At 41.3% G+C, this 20,495-nt stretch overlaps 7 protein-coding genes across 7 annotated transcripts, besides 2 other annotated features; 2 read left to right on the top strand and 5 right to left on the bottom strand.

The window, feature by feature from the left end:
• Positions 1-74: 74 nt before the first annotated feature.
• BEWA_039400 (conserved hypothetical protein) lies at positions 75-1,781 on the top strand (the record flags this gene model as incomplete). The annotated part of the gene is made up of 5 exons (XM_004833297.1): positions 75-621; positions 657-941; positions 1,031-1,162; positions 1,185-1,589; positions 1,621-1,781. 5 exons carry the CDS (start codon positions 75-77, stop codon positions 1,779-1,781), a joined length of 1,530 nt encoding a protein of 509 aa, XP_004833354.1.
• Positions 983-1,019: a sequence feature (AT_rich).
• Positions 1,782-2,051: 270 nt separating the features above from the next.
• On the bottom strand, positions 2,052-2,793 carry BEWA_039390 (signal peptide containing protein). Its single transcript, XM_004833296.1, has one exon. It carries the CDS (start codon positions 2,770-2,772, stop codon positions 2,206-2,208), a length of 567 nt encoding a protein of 188 aa, XP_004833353.1. The 5' UTR covers positions 2,773-2,793; the 3' UTR covers positions 2,052-2,205.
• Positions 2,794-3,250: 457 nt separating this feature from the next.
• BEWA_039380 (ubiquitination-mediated degradation protein, putative) lies at positions 3,251-6,526 on the bottom strand (the record flags this gene model as incomplete). The annotated part of the gene is made up of 1 exon (XM_004833295.1): positions 3,251-6,526. The coding sequence occupies one exon, from the start codon at positions 6,524-6,526 to the stop codon at positions 3,251-3,253; it is 3,276 nt and encodes a 1,091-aa protein (XP_004833352.1).
• A 193-nt stretch (positions 6,527-6,719) lies between these two features.
• Positions 6,720-9,932, bottom strand: BEWA_039370 (conserved hypothetical protein; the record flags this gene model as incomplete). The annotated part of the gene is made up of 1 exon (XM_004833294.1): positions 6,720-9,932. One exon carries the CDS (start codon positions 9,930-9,932, stop codon positions 6,720-6,722), a length of 3,213 nt encoding a protein of 1,070 aa, XP_004833351.1.
• Positions 8,364-8,410: a sequence feature (A-rich).
• Positions 9,933-10,499: 567 nt separating the features above from the next.
• Positions 10,500-10,837, top strand: BEWA_039360 (U6 small nuclear ribonucleoprotein E, putative; the record flags this gene model as incomplete). The annotated part of the gene is made up of 2 exons (XM_004833293.1): positions 10,500-10,640; positions 10,712-10,837. 2 exons carry the CDS (start codon positions 10,500-10,502, stop codon positions 10,835-10,837), a joined length of 267 nt encoding a protein of 88 aa, XP_004833350.1.
• A 192-nt stretch (positions 10,838-11,029) lies between these two features.
• Positions 11,030-17,713, bottom strand: BEWA_039350 (recombinational repair protein, putative; the record flags this gene model as incomplete). The annotated part of the gene is made up of 13 exons (XM_004833292.1): positions 11,030-12,158; positions 12,192-12,588; positions 12,623-12,880; positions 13,295-15,320; positions 15,354-15,457; positions 15,602-16,011; positions 16,036-16,666; positions 16,968-17,039; positions 17,072-17,175; positions 17,210-17,417; positions 17,456-17,574; positions 17,609-17,638; positions 17,676-17,713. 13 exons carry the CDS (start codon positions 17,711-17,713, stop codon positions 11,030-11,032), a joined length of 5,526 nt encoding a protein of 1,841 aa, XP_004833349.1.
• Positions 17,714-17,849: 136 nt separating this feature from the next.
• Positions 17,850-20,263, bottom strand: BEWA_039340 (ubiquitin-conjugating enzyme family member protein; the record flags this gene model as incomplete). The annotated part of the gene is made up of 4 exons (XM_004833291.1): positions 19,926-20,263; positions 19,710-19,789; positions 19,379-19,675; positions 17,850-17,992 (listed from the first exon to the last, which is right to left on the bottom strand). The coding sequence occupies exons 1-4, from the start codon at positions 19,973-19,975 to the stop codon at positions 17,850-17,852; spliced, it is 570 nt and encodes a 189-aa protein (XP_004833348.1). The 5' UTR covers positions 19,976-20,263.
• Between the last annotated feature and the right edge of the window lie 232 nt (positions 20,264-20,495).

The raw sequence follows: 20,495 nt of genomic DNA, 5'->3' as shown, positions 1-20,495 counted from the left end.
ATTTTTGTTCTACTGTGTTTTGTAATTTTGCATTTAAGTTGGAAGATAACGCCCTGGCAAGCAAGTGATACGAGATGCCGATCCTAAGCGAAGAAGACTTGGAACGGTTCAGAACAAAAGTATGCACTCTGGCATCTTCCATGAAGTGTGATTTTGGTGTGGAGCGATGCAATTACTCTCACAACATTTACTGGGCAAGAAGATGCCCCTTTTACCTCAGAGATTCTTCAATACTTCGATACGTACCAGCATGCTGTCCAGATGTCGAATTAGGAGAAGGAACTACCGTATTGAGAAACTCATGTCCAAGAGGAAACAACTGTTCATTTGCACATTCCCTTGAGGAAGTGTACTATCATCCTCTGGTTTACAAAACTGAAGTGTGCAAAGACTATAGACTAGGCAAATGCAAAACGTACTATTGCCACCTGGTACATGGACTGGCTGAAATTAGGATACCAAAGCAGTATGTAATACCAAAAAAGGGAAACTTGAACATACCATCATATCCAAATGTTACAATGGTCGATAATATTCGGTCATTCCATAGTGAAACTGGAAATTTTCATCAAAGAGACAAACTTGGGAAAGCGGAACGAAACACTTCCAAAAATGAAAAGGGTAGGTACCTCGGTCATGTAACATTAAATACACAGATCTATTTGCAGGATTGACTGACATGAAAATATCGTGGCTTTCCACAGAATGGAGGACTGACAAAATGGACTATGGTGTTGACGGATTCTATCTGCCAAACAAAAGTCAATTTGCGGATGGTCTAACCAACCTTTCGGACAGTTCAAGATTTATCACAGATAGGGGATACGGTAGCAACCAAATTAGATCATTGTCCCTCCCTGAATATAAACATGACGCAAATTTTGATTACATTGGTGATTGGCCAAGAATGGGTTTAATTCATGAAAGCAAGAGCTACGCTGGTAAGTTGCTTTCATGTTTATTAACACACAAAAGAGTGCTGTTTTAAAAGATAAAATATAAATAATACAATAAAATTACATCCCTATAGACACAGAGATAAAGCCAGATGAGGACGGTGCCGATACGTATGGTTTTATGGATACGAGCGAACTTGGTATATCTAACAATTCGAATTCGCATTTTTCTGGAATGAAACAAACAAATGAATCTCAAGATACAGGTAAATATCATAAAAATCCCAGATCAACACGCAGATACCATTGTTATGCGAAACATGAATACATGGACTGTAGACCAAAATTCTATGGTATCCGCCGAAACAAATTGTGGGAATGAAAATGAAGCAACATTAACATTGAATTTTAACGAAAGATACGAATCAGAGATGATCAAAAAGTTCAAATCCGGAGATGGTGAAACTAGCCTGGACGGAATGTATAGTGCAGTTTCCAATCAATGTGAAATAATAAAGGAGATATGCAAAGACTCTGGAAACAATAAAAAAACTTGGACTTTGGTGGTGAGAGAAACCGAGGTTTTGTGGAAGCTAGTTATGGAAGTGAACAGTTTTTTGTATGGTAAGGCAGCTGGTCGGGAAGTAGAAACATCCTTTTCAAAAAATAGCCAGTTTCAATCTGATAAAATCGGTAAGTTTGAAAAAAATATCCAAAAATACAGGGGAATCTGGATTAGATATATCGTGGAACCACTGGAGCGCACTCTATAGCGAATTGTTGGAAAATATTGAAGATGAAAAGGTATTAACCAGCAGCAAAGTACTTGTTGAAAGTGATCAACCTTTACCCAAAAACGATTCAAACGAGAAAATGAAAAAATAACTCCGAAATCAAAATTTATTTTTACTTGCTCCAATTCATGTGTCGACTTATCTGCAGCTTTTTTACATTTCCACGTTCAGCGTCACTTGTATCCATAAATCAGGCCAACAATCTCCCTGTAGCACCTGCACCCTTAACCTACCCTGTACCTTGCTCAAATAACCTCCACAAAATCAAAAGGCTAGTGCATGCATAGAGCCGGCCACGCCTACCCGGTGGGCTGACATCCACAGGAGACCGACAACTTGCAAATAGCTACCACAAAGAGTTTAGCAGAAGATTTAAAAGTCGTCAGACACTGACGTATTCCTGCATTTTGATGCTTTCATGATACAAGGTCATGGAAGTCCCGGTCTATACTATAGACGGCATCGTTTGGACTTCAACAATTTAGTCAGGAATGTTTAAAGACACGTTATCCTGTTTACTGCATGAGTTCTGGCTTGTGTCCGGCTTGAGCGGCAGCCTTCTCTCCAGCCAATCTCAAGTGACGGAAGAAGAAGTGAGCGGCAACAGCTGGATATGGCTTCTGGAGAGCCTCAACAGCGCCAGCCTTATGGAGAGCAGTCAATACAGCTTCAAGGAAGAGCTTGAAGTTGTCTGTATTGCTAGCATCATACTCTTTCTTAAGAGTACCAGCCACTGGGTCAAGCTCGAGGTAGTGATGAGCCAAACCTCCTACAGCAGTTAACTCAGAGACGACAGCGAAAGCAGCCTCCTTGCACTTGGAAAGAACAAGAAGTTCGTTGAGTTCGTGGCCTTCCTTCTGAGCTTTCCAGAGTTCATGAGTACCACAGAGAACCTTTTGGACTTCCTTGCCAACCAATGGCTTGAACCATCCAAGCTTCAAACTATGACGACCTTCTACAACAGTGAACAAACCAAGATCATTATGACCAGTTTCCTTGAGAGTCCTCAAGTCAAGTTCAGCGGCAAAGGCTGAGGCCACAAAGGCAAAGAGGGAAGCGAATACGAGTTTAGCAGAAAGCATCTTGTAATGTGTATATAAAGTGATAGAGGGTTGCATTCAAGAATCTTCCTATGGGGAGTTAAACCTTCACAATGGGGAATAACACATTCTTCTCCCTTCCAGCTTTCATTACACAGTGAATCTCATGCCTTTAATTTTCCCCAAGGTAGCTGGAACCTCCCATGATCCTCCAGCATCCAAGTACTTGCCCGGTGATCACCTAGTCTTCTTTCTACACATCTTCCTGGTCCCCCATATTCCACAATAGAGCCCTGCATGAGTGTTCCTGTGGCCATGGTAACCTCAGTACATGCTTCTACCCACCAACATGGGCTCATTCATTGCATGAGCCTTTTGGTGGTACGCCCTAGCGCCAGGATAGTGCCCAGTGCATTCCTTTGCCATCCCTACACATAGACAAAATGTGTATGCATCGTGTATAGTCACAAAGAGAATCTTCTACGATTTATGGCTAGTGAATACCAAGGGATAATCTACTCTACACATTCTTGTTTCCGATTGATTTAACAAATGATTCAATTTCCTTCCTAAGTTCTACCTGTTCCACCAAATCTTCTCTAGATAGAGGTGCACGTGTGAATGGATCCGTAGCTTCAGACATGAGATGCCTCTCTATATTCTTTCTGTCCATGATCTTTCCACTGGTTGGTAGCAGGACTGGATCTTCCATGATATCCATCATTATTGGATCTAGATAATGTTCTGGAATTTCCTCATTTGTTGCTTCATCGTACATCATGCTGGTCTTCTTGGCATACTCCAAAAGTTTGTTCGATAGTGCATTGAATGACTTTATTGCCTTGTAGTTTAAAAACATCTCCCTTGTTGAGAACCTTATGCATCTATTAAACACTTCTGGTCGATAGTAACGTTCGTTTTGTACAATTGCCTTTATGAATGGACTCTTGTCCTCATTATTAAATTCGTATAGAGAGATATAACACTGCATTATCTTTGATAGCCACTCCTTTGGTTTAAACCCGTACTCATCCATATTTCTGACCTTTAGCTGAAGGCATTTTTGGCCGGCCAGACTTTCCAAACAACAACCAAGGCAAGTTGAGACTTGGGGCAGTAGCACTGAACTGTTTGTAATTTCCCCAGGGAATTCGTTACACAAAATGTGCAATAATGAGCATATTTCATATCCATATTCCACAAAAGTCCTTGTTCTTCCTTTAAGCTCGCTCCCACTCATTGATTTCAATTGGTTCGCATCTATTGATCCATCTTGTGTATAATGATCATTTTGGTTATCATCCTCTTCTCGTTCTTCCTGCTCTGGTGCGTCATCCAGAGATATTCCTGCCACCTCTCTCCTCTTTATTTCAGTTAGATATGATACAACTTCCTCTATCAAGAACGTTGTGTCATTTAACAAAAGATGTAAAAATTGCACAAAGAGCTCTCTTTTGGATATTATACAAGTTACAAAGCTTTTCTTATAGGAAGAAATCGTGAAGAATTGACTAAGGCTTTGAATAATGTTCAATCTGGATGATATCCTTGTATTATAACTTGCCTTTTGAGATGCTATAAACGTTCTACAGAGAGCATCCATTAAATGTGCTTTGGAAACGGGCAGTGTCTCAAACTGATGCATAGGTTCCTTTGAATATTTTGAAAGGAATAAAATTGTAGAACACGCCAAATCACACTTTATGTGAATGTTTTTTACCATATTGTTTGAACATTTCATGAGAAATACACATGTAGCGACAACAAGCTCAAAGTCCATACCGTCTAGTGCATTTCCATCTGGAGGTTTGATATAGGCATCATACTGTTTCAATAATGTGATATTTTTAATCAAATCTAGTATACATTCTATGAAATCCACGGGAAGTACAGTGAATTGTGGAGGCTGTTCTTCATCGCACGAGTCACCAGAGACACTCTCACAATACTTTTCAACTAGTACACTGTACCGCATTTTAGAGGCATTAAACGCATCTCTGTATTCTGTATTTACGGAACCATCAGCCTTATAAAATAAAGCACATCTCAGAAAGACCCGCAGAGATAGATTTATAAAATGCCACAACGCTTTTATGAGACAAGGGTGCTGTATCATTGTTCTCCACGCGTAGACATGGGAAATATACTCTGCTAGCTTTTCATCATTTGGACTCAAATTTTGAGTGTTATTTGCATAGTTTAGGGTATGTGTCAGGATTTTTAAATTTTCTTGCAAGGCTGGTAGAAATAACATGATTAATCCTTTTAATGTCAACCAGAAAATTTGCGTTATAAACTTTCCATCATAACACTTGAGGGCATTTGTATCCAGTTTTTTAATTGCCTCCACAACCTGATTTTCATCACCCATGCACGATGGAGTATTTACCAAAAAACTAAGCATGTGGTTAATTTCCTCATCTACAGATTTTAGTTGTTGCACTTTTTCCTCATCCATTTCACTGTCTAGGCTATTGGTTTTTGCCTTTGCCATATTAGATACTTGACAAAAGGCTACATCAATTTCCTCAGCCTTTGGGAACGTTATCCCTTGCGATAAGAGTAGGAGTAACCATGCCAAATTAATGGAGAATCCAAATGTATTGTCTTGAGACAAAGCCATACGCCTGTAATATAGCGGGTCTAGTGTCATTGGACCGCTGTCAATATGTGTCAAGCGCAGTACCTTCCTTCTAGTAGTGTTGAATGAGGCAAACCGTCCAAATAATGATAGAAACTTTGATCTGAGTTTTGCATCAGCCTTTAGTACCAACTTGGCCAGCTGCAAAACATCATTTACTGATCTTTCATAATCCGACCTCTTTGTTGCAATTAACATTTTTACAATATTCAAATCTCTCTTTCCATGAAAGTCAATTCTTTCTGGTTGTAAACCTTCATAAAATGTCTTGTTTAGGCCAATTAGCTTTGATACCTCTAAGCTTTCCTCATTCAGGGATGAAGCATTTAGCAACTGACCGATTATAGACAAAAGTTCTCTCTTTGCTCCACAATCCTTCTGCAATGACGATTCAAGTTCCACTCTTTCAATATCCTCAATGAATAGTTTTACGAGTGGCTTGAAGGAGAGCATGTGGACAAGCGCCTTTATCTCGCCAGAATGAGTTGCCTTTATACCCTTTAGCGACATTCTTAGCCTGAGAGTGTCAAATACGCTTGTAAATTCAGCAGTTGCCACCTCTTCGTCACTATTCCATATATGTTCTACGAGCTTTCCCAGATAACATCCATTTCCTGCAGAGAGCGCAAAATCGATAAATACGTCTGATCTCGCCTTTGGGGTAGAGAGATCCAGATACGCCCTTTTAATCTCATCCTTTTCCAGTATATCTGTGAGGGTAAAATAGTCCGGACAGACAATCAGTAGGGAGCCATTGTAGACCAGCGCGTTCTGTATCGCCTCCAGAAGCTCCGTCAACTCGTTAACAGACATGTGGTTTAGAGAGAGTTTCGATGTGCCCTTCCCCAGAGCTTCCAGAGCGCGCGTGTACGACTCGTTCAGGGTGACCAGAACATTCCGGTTGTGGAGTATACACACGTAAATCATCGCGCGTACCACGTCATCTACATCCTGTAGACTTAAATACTTGACATCATCCTGCTTAAATCCTGTCAATCTTCCGTAAAGATGTCCAATGTACAGCTTCTGTGGAACAGCGTCTTGCGGCCCTTGTAGAGCCCGTTTCTCGCTCCTTTTAATGGTTATGCCAAGTACATTCTGTACTATCCCATGAGATTCCGATAGTTTGTCTGATTTTACGCCTGAAACGTCCATCTTGTTCGTGACGTCTATAAGCTGTCGTTACTCGTCCACAATCAGAGTCGCATTCTGGAATTGTGACTCCAAACACAATGTGTATCATAAAATGCACAGTATGGACGCAGCCAGGGTCAACTCGTTAACCCGGAAGAATATATAAAATGGGTAGGTGTGTATGTCAAATTCTAGTGTTAGACGAATGTCACTTTTACAATACGTCTCTTGATAAAGCTTTCTCTGGGACATTTAGAGGGACAGCCTTAACCTTTTTCTTGGTCTTGGGTTTTCGTCTATACTTTTCGAGGTAAATGTCAATGTAGTACTTCCTCCAGGTTGTTACGTTATCCATGACCTCCAGAAAGGACACCCAGTTGAGGAATATCGTGCGGTCGTTTGTCCACTTCTTGAGGAGAGTAGCTCTGAATTCCCATAGTGCAATTTTGTCTGGGAGTATATTTTCTTCAGCTGAACTGTTGACCTTTCTCTCTAGAGTTGTGAGGGTTGTAAGATCCTCGGATAACTTCTTCGTGTCGGTGTAAATCTTTTCCCAAATCTCCTTTTGCTTGGTATTTAGTTTCTTTTGCAATTTTGGGTTTACATAATGTATTCCCAGCTTGAGTAGGTCTGTGGAGTATCTCGTGTTGATATTGAGTTGAGTCACGACACGCCGCTCAAAGTCCTGAAATTCTATTTCCCACTTGCCGGAACATCGCTCAAAATACTCCAGAATACTACGTGCAGATCTTTGGATGTATTCCGACAGAGAAAAGTAGAGAAATGCAGAAACATGGTTTGCATATTGCAGGCTTGAGAGGTTTTTGCCATTGATTGGTACTGGAGTTTGCATAGTATTACGTATCCACCTGTCGAATGAGGCCGCTTCTAAACCTCCTAGAATAAGTTTAGTCAACTTTGCAATTGTTGCAACGTTTTCTTGTTCCTCCTCCGTAGCTTTATTGATGAGATCGTCTTCAGAGCCTTTAAATGATGGAAATAATGATCTCGCATATTCCACATCCGTTTTGTACGGTTGATTGAAAGTTGTTAGCTGTATTCCATTCACTGTTTTAATTTGTTTGAGGGGAGCTATTAGAGTAATGTCCTCCTTTGTGTTTATTGCAGAAAATATTGATGCGATGATTACTTTAAATAACAATAAAAATATGACAGAGGAGACTAGAGCGGTAATGACTCCATACCTCTTTATGTCCTTGGCTTTGTAGTGATAGGGAAGTCCAGATGGTATTACCTTTATGTGTGAGCATTTTTCCTTGCATGATTTACAGCTAGTACACTTGCAACATTTTTCACAACTGAGGGCTCCTGTTAGCTCAGAGCTGCAAGATTTGTACGGAACCTTTGTTATACCACAATGATATTTTGCACATGTACAACGAACAGTGTCGGTACAACATGGTCCATTAAACATAAGATGGCCAACGCGATCAAATTTGTTTGGAAATGGTTTTTGGCCAATACGAAATTGTGTATTCATTTCTTTATAGGAGATTTTTACTTTTAAATCATAGTGACAACAGGAGGAAACTTGACAAGTTACAAATTGAAAATGTTTTCCGCAGCGTTTCTTTGTACCTTCTTTGTCTGTAAGTCCCAAACAACAGCAGGTTGAATGGGATGACTTACCATTAGAGCATGAAGGTGTATGGGTAGATCCAGAATCTGAACTAGTTCCATTCTGGTTATTTCCCTCGCTACATTTGTCCTTGTCATTTCCTGGACAACAACACAAGAACCTTTTCAATTCGCCACGCGGGGCATATGTTGATAGCTTTAAGTCAAGATCACCTAGCTTCAAGGGTACCGTCGTTAGTTCCCGTTTTGGCCCCTCCTCTTTCTTTTCCTCTTTTTTTTTTTCTTCTTCCTTCTTTTTCTCTTCTTCATCCCCGTGACAGCTACATACGTAGTCTCCTTTGCAATCTCTGAGTGGCCTATTAATCTTTACACATTCCAGTAGAATGGTAAGGTCACAATATGGACAGCATGTTGTTAGGCAGTTTCTCAGTAAATAGTGGTTTCCATTGCAATCATTCGTTGCACCAGTTTCACCATTTTCTCCTTTTTTACACTTGAGTTTTGGACAATTCTGGGAAGTACAAAAGAGACAGTCTGAAAGGTTCCAGTTGAAAAATGAGTTATGATTGCTCCATGTTGTCCATACTATGCACTCTTTCTCTTTACAACACTCTACTTTCTCGCCACAACATTCTTCCTTAATATTACACACGCAAAGACACCTTTTTGTGTTATACTCACAACAGCATTTCAATTCAGTTCCATAATTCTTACACGTTAACTGCAGTTTATTCGTTGTATACTGCAATAGGCAAACGACAAACATCCAGCTTCCGATAAATGATGACATGAACGTGGAGCAGCTCATGAGTAGCTTTGATGTGTAGATATTAAAGAGATATGTGTTCAATCCGATAAAAACAATTGTACGAAATACGAGATGTGTAAGATATGCTAACATTACAAAGTATGGACTTGAGCAGCACTTGAAATTGGGTAACCCAGCAAATGCTCCAATAAGTCCTGCGATAATTTCTATGCGATGAACCCTTTCCAGATTGTATCTAGACCATACTAGTGTTGCCGACGTATTGGTCGGGGAAAAGAAAGATGTTGAAATGACAGATCCTATAAAGACAAAGAGTAGACAAAAGTCTGATCCATTATCAAAGTTTATACTACAAAATTCAGAAAAACTAGCGCATGATGGCATATATGCCTTTAAAACTAAATCACTCTTGGGATCCTCGGATTCTCCATCAACAATCCAGCTTCCTATGCTCTCTGCTGACAAATTATTCGTAACGTTATCATATTCCCAGCTAAACAAGGTCTCTAATCGTGACTTGTAGAACTTGATGGATAGCAGAGCCAGAACTAGTCGTGCAACTAGAAATGACTTGGACGCAGACGATACCGTACCATCAACATTTGGATAGATTAGAGAGTCAGCACAGAGATACGATGTGAAATATATCAGGGCAGATCCTACAATCAAACCACGTAGTCCGGAAGGGGTATAGGAAGCTACATTTAGCGAACACACCAAATTGAGTGCACAACCATACCCCAAAAATGCAAAGAAGCAGTGACAGCCCCCGGTCTTTGCTGGTGGAGAAAAGAGGAATATTAGCATGATAGCATGCAGAACAAAATTCCACCAAATAAGCGTGGAGAGCGTGAATATGATGCTTATTTTAATGAACAATAGCAGCAGCATTGACGAGGCAAAGAAGATGTAGAATGTCATGACAAACTTGGTCTCATTATTGAGGTGATGTGTCGCCAACCTTACCATCTCCGAGCTCAGAAAGGAGGAGGCTCCCCAAAGGAGGTTTATCAGGAAGAACTCCAGATACGGTACTTGGTCTTTTCTAAACTTTGACATTTTTCCTCATCCTTATGGACTATCGGCCCGGATTCCAGTATTTAATGGGCTATTCTCAGCTAACGAGATATTCCGTAGACGTACAAAACCGCAGTTTCCCAGCACAAGTAGCATATTACAGATTATCCTGTTTATATCAAACTATTTCTCCTGAAAAGGTAAATGGGCGCCTAAAACAAACTTGTTGCCATGATATCCAAAATTTGAGCCAACAGAGTACCACCCAACCCTGTAAGAGCCTTTGAATGACTATACTCCTCTAACGTTCGTCCTTCTGTGATCAAGAGGCAGAGAAGCTTCGCGAAATCTGTCAGTAGATCTCCAATCCACCATGCACGCCGGTAAAGGTCCGCAACGACGATAAATCCACCAAGATCTTGATGGAACTCAAAGCTTTTGGTTAAAAATGCGAGCGTAGCACGTTCGGCTACATAAGAGCAAAACTGAGGACCTCACAACGTCGCCTCCGGCCGTAGAGGACCCAATTCCTCCAGCGGGCCCACACTGGGAAACTGCAGACTAAATTTACTTTTAATTTTATAGGATAGCCGCAAACTCAGCTCCAGAATGTCCACGATAGAGAGCAGTGCGTGCTACTTGCCCCTGGCGCTCATCGACAAATGCCTCGGGAGTAAAATTTGGATCATCATGAAGGGCGACAAGGAAATTGCAGGGATTCTGAGGGGATTCGACGACTATATGAACATGGTGAGTTGAGCGTATCTGTAATTGGCCCTCGTGCCTCTTCTTCTTCCGCGTCACACTAATGCCCGCAACAGGTCCTTGAGGAGGTCACAGAGTACTCGTTTACTCCGGAAGGCATCAAGACGACCAAGCTGAGTGACGCCCTGGTGAACGGAAACTACATTGCCATGCTCGTTCCAGGGGGAAAGCCCGAAGAATAGACGTTTATAGGAGCGCCAAGGTACAATAGTTTTGTCCCGCACGCATTTTAGCGGCGGAGATGCTCCAGGCACCCGTACTGCCTGGCTGCATAACTTTTGTTTTTTACTCCATCTACAAGGGCTGACTATGGATTTGCATTAGTCTACATGTACCGAGCGGAAAGAGCATACATGCATGTCAAATGTAACAACTTAGTCGTCCCCTGTTAAAATGTCGTTGTCTGTGGGAGTGTAGTCTTCGCTTTCTATGTCACACGTGGTTGTCATGGTTTCGTTCCGAACGAGTTTCTCATAGTTCTTTTCCGTAGCCACCATGTTAGCATTCTCAGTATTAAACTCGATCCTGCAGCTCATGACGAAGGAAATTGGTACAAATTTGTCATCAATATCAACCTCTGGGTACGGAGATTTTGGCTCATTTCTCAGTGCCGCCCTAACCAGGAACTCGTCTGGAACTGTGCTAAGGTCCGTGTGATGAGCCCAGGTATTTAGGTCTTCCTCTAAAACCTCCCTTTCCTGCGGGACAAATGGAACTGTTTCCTCCCCTCTGTTACACCTGGTACAGTCTATTGTATCGTGAGTGTCGGACAGAATACTATCCTTGTAGTCAAAGAGGTTTTTGAGTTCCTCCCCAGACAAACTATCCTTTAACTCGTTTATACCATCGGTGACAAGCATGGAACTCAGACCATCCTTACAAATCTGGCGCTGGTAAATCTTTTCCTCAATCGTCCCAGTACTAAAGAAGCGATAAATGTAACAGACTTTCTTTTGTCCATCTCTCCATACTCTTGCCAGAGCCTGCTTATCATTGGCTGGATTCCAATCTGGGTCAAATAGTACCAGTCTGTTAGCCCCAATAAGATTGATACCGCATCCTCCAGCCTTGGAACTCAACAGGAAAATAAAACTGTTTGTTGTTGGATCGTTAAATGTGGTTACGAGTTTATGTCTCTTTTTAATGGATATGGTTCCATCCAATCTAACAAATGGATAATTACATTCTCTACAAAGTCTCTCAAAAATATCCAGAGTTTGTGTATAGTTGCTGATGATTACGACTCTGTCATTTCCATTTTTCCTAATGTGATATAGGAGTCTGTAAAGCACCAGAATCTTTCCAGAAAGGTCACATCTGCAGCACTTGTGCTTGTTGTTCTTGGAAGCAAGTTCAATATTTTCAAATAGATCGTCAACATCTGGTGTGGACAAGAGGCCTCCTCGTTTTATCAAAAGTGGATGATTGCAGAGCTTCATCAGTGACTGGATTGCAGTAAGGGTCCTGCTGAATACACCCTCGTCCTTGATAATATTCTTCCACCTGTAGTTTTTATTTTTACAAGGAATAAATTACCTTTTGGAGTTTACAAATGACTTGTAGATTGTTTTCTGGATGTCAGTTAAATTGCAAAAGACATTTAATATAATTTTCGGAGGCAGCACCTTTGATAGGAGAACATTCGTTCTTCTAAGCACAAACTGGTTTGTAATGTGTGAGAGCTCAGCAAGCCTGTCGCCTGCCATTCTTTGTTGCTCTGGTGTAGCATCTGGCTCTCTTCCAATTAGGATAGGATTAGCAAAGCATCTCCTAAAGTTGTTCACATCTCCCAGAACATCCGGATTACAAAGAGAGATGAGAGAGTAAAACTCGTTCAAATCATTCTGAATTGGTGTACCACTGAGCATGAGTCTCATTTTTGCAGGAGACGAGGAGATACTCAAGGATGTTTGTGTTTTATCGTTCTTTAGACCTACAGAATTTGAATTGGTGGGAATTAAACATACGATGAGCTTCATCACAGATGATAAGGTCAATTGGGACTCCTTGGAGTCTAGCACAATGCATCCTGTAAGTTTCGTAGGAGGAAATGAGAACTCTGGAGTTATTGTCGTATTTAAAGCCTTCAAATGCTGAAATGACCTTTTCACGTCCAGAGTCTGCGATTGCAGTACATGGGCATTTCCCCCGAAGCCACTTTTTAATCTCAGATTCCCAGTTGCTTACCAAACTTGCGGGACAAATGATTGCACATTTTCTTGCAGCTGTAAAAAAGTGTATCCGGTATGCATGCATGTAATGTGTAATGTAGATGTGAGAGAGAATAGCCTAAGAGTCATGGATGACACCGAATAGAGTAGGATTATCCAGTAGATCCAAGAAAATAATCCATAGAGATGTAACGCCAAATTCTCCTACAAGTCCCTCTTTGGAGGTTTCCTCCTCACTGAGATAAAAGTTGAGGAATCTCAGTAAATATAAGGCTTTCAGTAACACTAGTATAGTTTATAAAATGTTCCCCTCACATGATAAACCAACAAATTAAGACCAACTACTCAGTATCCAAGCTTGTCTCCCTACTGGAGAGTCCATAGACTCCTAAATCTGTCTAACCCAAGGGTCTCCCTTATAGCGATTATAGAGTTTCCATCCAGCGAAACAAACCAAGGCAGAAGTACCAAGAATGCCTGTAGTTACAGAAACTATAATCTCAGGAGTAGAGTTAGAGTTTTTAGAGACTGAAGAGTCTGGAGACATTTCATAAGTAGAAAGGCCTGAGGCTGATTGAGCAGCAGCATTAGCTTCTGCAGTAGGAGTAACAGATTCTTTAGGAGTAGTAGAATCAGAAGTAGCAGGTTGAGTAACTTCATCAGCATTTGTTTGTAATTTAGGTTCGGAGTCAGGTTGTTGCTGTGGAAGAGCTTCAGAAGTTATTTCAAGAGCTGTGTTTGAAGCAATCATCCCAGCTAGTCCAAGGTTTATCAAGCTTGTTTGGAGTTCTTTATCAGTAACTACACTAACAACTTCTTCAAATAATCTTTCAAGTAATTCACCAGGTAAAGTTCCTACAATAGGGGCTACTCCCGCTCCATTACCAATATGTTTAGCAGAGCTTCCTCTAGCTCCAAAAGGACTATCATTTTCATCACCTTTATCACCAGTATGTCCCACAGCACCAGGTTCAGTAGTCTTTTGTTCTTCCTTTAGTTGGTCTTGAGATCCAGAACCAGGAAGACCAGGAGCAACACCTAATTGAGATGAGAGTTGAGGTTTAGGACATGTTCCATAGTCTGTACATCCAACACTTCCCAGTTCTCTCACAAGTTGGTCGTATGTGCCATCACTGCAGCCTTTAATATTCTCTGGTATATCATTAGGGAGTCCACTTGTGACCCTTTCCCAATCATTAGTGCCATTTCGTTTTTTGAACCAGCCTTTTTTTGAAGGTTCCGTAGTAGGATGTATGTATATTAGAACTGGACTATTCCCTTTGCAATAAAATGTATAAACAGTGAGAGAACCAGAGATAGGTAGACCTAATAATCCAGAAGATATCCTTTTCCTATTAGTAGCACCGCCATTCTCATAATACTTGATGCCTGCTAGTGTTGAAGTATTTCCAATCTCATGCTTGAAGTATGGAATAGTAGATGCACCTTGAACTGAGTTCTTAGTAACAGAAACCCTCCTTTGGCCATTAGTATGGTAAGTGCAACAATATCCTCTATTAACTTTACCACTAGAATTGGTTTTTGTAAGATCTATCGTAACCGCTTGGTTGAGTAAACAATTAACCTCGTTTAGTTTCTTGGTTAAATTCTCGGTAAGGCATTTTTTACTGTCATAAAATACATTAGATACTGTCTCATGAAGTATTTTCCAATCAGTACTATTCTTACTAAGATTCTCGTACCACATGGATTCTCCATTCTCCTTAACAAACTCAACAAGTAGAAGAGTATCAGAATTACTCCATTTGTATATCCTAAACTTAGAAGTGTTTTCATCATAAGGAGGAGTTATGTTGGTATCCTCTTTGTTAAATGTAACCCTAGATACTTTCGTATTAGGAGGAATCTTATAGGAATCCACTGTGTATAGATCAGATACGGTTTTAAAAAAGGATTTATCAATGTCAATCTTAATATTCTTCCCATTTAAGCAGTTAGAAGGTTTCTCTCTAGATTGGAATCCTTTAAGATCTTCAAGATTTGTTAGTTCAATAGGGATAGCTTTGTTAACCATACAGTTTTGATCATCCAGTGCCTCTTGTTCAGTCATACCAGATACTGGATCAAACTTCCACCTCCTAGCATGTTCACCGTAGTATCTAAAACTAGTGATGGTATTCTGTTTAATTCCCAGTAGGATAGGTTTATTTGGAGCTCCATCCCAAAAGTATACATGAAAGTGTTCCACACCACTAACATTATTTCCCGTTCCAATTTTTCCACCATCCTTTAAAAGGTGCTTAACAACAAAGGTCTTATCATCCTTAATAGCAGGCCTGTGAGAAGTCTCAAAGAATCCTCTTACGGGTGCATTCTTGGTTTTAATAACCTTTATGGGAATATTTCTGGTTTCCTTATTTGTATCGTAGTAAACCTCTTCCTCCTTATTTCCGTGTGGAGTTATTCTAATGTCCAGCTGTAAACCACTTTTAGGAATTTTTCCAATATCTTTAAGACTCAGTGTCTGTTTAGTCTGTATAAAAGTCTTACTAAGATGCTGTATAACCTGTAAAGGGTTTTTTCCCTGGAAGTTATGATCATCTTTGGTCTCTACCCAACTGTTAGTATCGATTCTTTTAAACCACCTTTTATTATTCTGATCATCCGACTCTACATACATGAGAAAAGGATTATAAGGATCTCCCGTACTCACATAATATGTTAGCTTTGATACTTTTTTAAATGATAAGTAACCAGGTGAAAAGTTTTGCTTTCTGCCATCGCAATAGAAGTCAGATACAGAAAATGGCTTACCTCGGAAACTATCATCAGATATATATTCATAAGCTGAAAATTCTGGGTACTTTCCTAGTTCTCCATTATACACAGCTCTCACTCTTTCAGGATGACCACCATCTTTTGGGACATGGCAACCAGTAACTCCAAATTTTATCTGTACAACACTGTTAAAATGACAATTAAGGAGATGAAGTCTATCCCTCAAATTATTTTGGTTGGAAAGATCCCCGATAACTTGCTCATTGACTGGCCTCCAACTGGTGTTTCTTCCATCTTGGCTAACATTCTCATACCATTGCGAGATTCCACTTGTGAGACTTATGTTGATTAAAAGAGGATTTTTACGATCTTCATCACCTTCCCAGTAATTTACTGTCACTTCCTTAACATTATCCTCATAAGAGATGGAAAAGTTTTCCCATCTCCTGGAATGTTTATGATTTTCATACCTGACTTCATTATATTCGTAGGTAAGGTGGTACTTGTCTCCAGTATTGTATTGGGGAGTATGCCCAAACTTCTTGTATATGCTAAGATCACCAAGTAAAGCACCTTCTTGAACTTTAACTGTTGCGTTACCACATATTGAACACTTGTAACTAGGAGGTTTTTGTCGCATGTCAACTCTATGGCGCTTATGGAGAGTACAAGTGAGATCATTTAGTTTTCTCCTAAATTGTGGCTTGATAGATTCTGTATCACTACTAGGAAAATCTCCACTCTGGTTAATATTCTTCCATGTTATACTATCTCCAGTGTTTTCAAACCATTTGTATGGCCCTTGTAAATAGTCCCTAACGGCAATAATTAGGGGGACCTTGATGACATTTGTATCTTTGTCATACAATGTAGAATAGTAGGTAGTGATCTCATATAACCTACCATGCGATTCACTGAATGGCTTATAGCTTGTCCCATTTGTGTGGATGTTTAATTCAGTTCCACCATAGCCTATTACATCTATAAGAAGCCCAAATCGTACTTTGTGTGTGCAAAATCCATATCCTTGGGTCCCTTGAAGATCTCCTACTTCTGCAGTAACAAATGTGCTATCTTTACAATATCCACTACATTTTAACCCTATGTTTATGCTTATTTTTCCTTTCATCCATTATCACTCCATCAAAACCTTCTATGTTATATGTTTTTAAAATCCTTTCAAAACCCTGAGATCCATGAGAATCTCCTAGCCACTCCTCATCCATACATTCATCCTCCCTCACTACCAGCTCACCGTCAGAGAGAGTATCCACAGAACAAGATGAACAACTATCAATACAGTCATCCTATTACCACTATTGAAGACATCCTACTCTTCCTTAGGCTCCCTTAGGGTCGCCCATGCTCATTTCGCTACGCTCCATTCGCATCCATTACTTACCTGGTCGATTATCAAACCCTTGTTTCAGCAGCGTCCACATTACGGTAATACTCTGGAGTGTTTTTCCGAGTCCTGTGCACGTCCATTTCAGGTCCAAAACATACCCATATCATCGGCTAGAATGCAGCCCCGTCCATTAAACTCCTTGAGACCCATTAGACAATCGAATATAAACTGCACACCCTGCCTCTGATGGTCTCTAAGGAACCTGAGCGAAACGGATAAGGAGAGGCAAAACCCACCTGGAGAGCATGGAATCCACCTTGATGACCACTTGAACTTCATCTTCCGGCGGCGAAGTGTAGAGAGTCAGAGGATTATCTGGCGGAAGATTCTCCAGCGCCTCGTCCTTCGTCTCATAGATAGAGGCCCTGAAATCACGCAAAAACGATTTTGTGACGCCTCTAATTCGACACCCGAGTGTCTTTCTCTGCGATTCCTCACTCAGACCTAATTTGGAGAGAATGGACGGACGAAAATCCACAAACCAGGTGTGTGACCTTCCAAGGGGCTCTTGAAGGGCTTCAGAAGCACAACCGGCCCGGCTTCCACACTCAAAAGGCTCAAAATAGGAGCCCTAATCAAGCAGACGTTGGTTGGACTGTAGCTAAACAGAGTGTAAAGATAAATGGCAAACAAACGGTATCGACCCATCCGTCTCTTCATTCGACCTAAAAACGCAGTGTAAAGGATTCCACAGAAACTTACAGTTTAAGACGCTTCTCATGAGGGAATAGGCGTCTCATTGTGTCGCCTACTTAATGGAAATGAAAACACACACGCGGAATCCACCCAACTGGACATGAAGAGGTGCTATGGTACAAATTAAGTGCGATGTTATGGTTAATGTACATTGTGCTCTAAATGATCGTGACCTTGAGCTTAAAAATCTTCCAGTTCAGCCTCGTCTATGGAACTGGCAACGTCGCTCGTGTCGTCGTCAGCCCCTGCCATATTCGAGTCCTTTGGGAGCAAACTCCTGCGCTTCTCCCACATCTCCTTGCTAGCATGAAGTCGGACGTGTTCTGTAAATGGATGTTAATAGCAAGTTATGGCTGGGCAAGCATGTATAACAAGATGGCAGCCTTCCAAAATGGTCTCTAATGTGCAAATAATGGTGTGGAGTGCCAGAGTACAGAGAAGATTGTAACACATCTAACCCAAGGATCTCCATTATGACTCTTATAGTACTTAAATCCAGCGAAGCCAGCTAGTCCAGATACAACACCAGTACCACTGATAACACCAAGAGTATTCTTTAGATCCCAAGTAAAAGAGGTTTGAGAAGGTTCATGACCAGAAGGGCCTTGATCTCGAGCAGCAGCAGGAGAAGATTCAGAAGGTTTTTGTTGAGGTTGATCATCAGTCTCATCTTTAGAGTCTTCACCACCTGTGGTTTCCATATGAGCAGCTTCAGTAACAGTAGTAGCTTGGAGAACGAGAGTGTCTTGTTGAGAAGCTTGACCTTGTTGAATTTGAGCTTCAGTATGTTCTCCAGGAGAAGCTTCACTGCCTTTAGATCCAGCAGTAGATTCTTCATCACTACTAGCTTTTCTACCACCTTCTTTACCAGGTGAACCATCTTCACCTTTTTCACCACCTTTACCAGGAGGTCCTATAGGTCCAGGAAGACCAGCAGCACTTGCTCCTGGAGATGAGGATTGAGTAGGATTAGGAGGATCAGAAGGTTCTTCAGAAGGAGGAGAAGGAACTTCATTAGGTTGAGGTTCTTTAGTAGTAACTACACTACCAGGTTGACTATTAGTAGTACCAGGAATTTGTCCTCTAGCACCTTCATAATACATATATTTTCCGCCATAGAATAGAGGATGGGGATTATGACCATCTATGGTAACATTTGTGCCATGTAAAGCAGCAGGGTATTCCAGAGGACCATCAGAGGTAATGGGTAGATCCAGAGATTCTTCAACAATGGTACTACTACCAGAAATAGATCCTCTAACATCACCTTGAGGAGTGTTGTCAGCATCATTTTGAAGATAGTTTTCTTCAGAGAGAGGATCTTCAACTCCAGCAACATAAGTTTCAAGAGTAGGACCTTTACTGGCATCTTTACTTTCTTGAGCACCAGTAGCAGGAAGACCAGGATCAACCTGCTCTTTACTAACACCAACAGGAATAATAACAGCAGTAGCTTCAGCTCCATCACCAGCTTCTCCTCTACCATCTCCATCAGCCATTTGAGCCACAGTATTACCTAGAATCTTAGTCTCAGACTCTGTATCAGGAACCTGGTCAGAAAGATCAGCTGCAGGGACTTCCTCACGTTGAACACCATCCTGTCCAAGGTGTCCATGTTCTGAAACCTTGGATCGTTCACCTCCATTGGCTACATGTCCTCCATACCACCACTAGTTGCACACTAGAGAGCTTCAATCTCCCCAACTTACCTCGCACCTTGGCTTCATACGACCTCTTATCCAGCATCATTAAAGCGGCAGCTTCATTGTTTAGTGGGTCCGACGGATTCGGATAAGTCAAGAGCTGCGGAAGGAAAACGTCAAAAACGTTAACCAAACTGTAAATGGGCGTCCAAGTCTCGTTGATCACATCGAGACACACAGACCCCGAGGACTCGTCCACATTTGGGTGGAGCATTTTATTCATAAATCCAATCGAAGGGGAGGCAAATGGATAATCATCCGGAAGCGTAACGTGCACCTGCCATACTCCATCCTCGTAAAGCGCTAAATTTGCGTGTCAGCAACTAGACAAACTTACTCCCATTGGGACCGTGAAACGTTACATTAAACTCTTGCGTGCTCCCATTCACCAGTTCCAAATCATACCCCGCCATTAGCCTAAATGATTGTGTAATGATGAATTAAAATTTGCCACGGAATACTAGAATCCACCCGGTAGCCCATCTCCGGCCGCCAGGGCCATAGCTCGCGGCTACGCAAGCGGAGAGCAGACTCCATAGAAGAAAACACGTACAATTTGGTAAAATCGCATTGCTTCCTAATGTGAGAACCCTTCGATGCCATTCTTCGGGGTTGTAACCTCAGTCTATCTTCTTCAACTCAATGTGCAGCGGCCCAGAGTCGTGTCCACTGCAGTACCTTTCCTCAAATGTATAAAAGGCTTGTTTTGCCTATCAAATTTGGCCCAGAATCTGTAAAATCAAAGAGCCGGGCGAGAGCGGAACAAATCTAACGAAACGTGCATTTAGAATCGACTAGCGACACTTGCATAGGCCTACAAGTAGCCCTGGAAGTAAAATTAAACACACACAATTTAGTAAAGTTGACAATTTTATCGGTTTCACAAGTCCGAGTGACCACCCCAGACACTGAGCGCTCGCATGAAGGTGCTGCAGAGTACAGGACTGTATCGCAGAATCTAGCGCTCTCTGGTAAGTATGGCTGTAGCTAATGGCGTGTGAGCACATGTGGACGCTTCCGTCTCTCTCCTACGGCTCGCCAAGGGCCGAGAAATGCCCGGAGGAAATGGATGCGATTCCACACTCTGTGCAAAGCTTCCCAAAGTACCGAGACGTAGACAAGG

The sequence above is a fragment of the Theileria equi genome (genome assembly GCF_000342415.1).
Source record: "Theileria equi strain WA chromosome 2 map unlocalized gcontig_1105316255037, whole genome shotgun sequence".
NCBI lineage: Eukaryota > Apicomplexa > Aconoidasida > Piroplasmida > Theileriidae > Theileria > Theileria equi.
This window is presented reverse-complemented; position numbering and strand designations above follow the sequence as displayed.

Excerpts from the sequence above, each read along its gene's own strand:
- BEWA_039390 (XM_004833296.1), bottom strand. The coding sequence starts at position 2,772 with ATGCTTTCTGCTAAACTCGTATTCGCTTCCCTCTTTGCCTTTGTGGCC.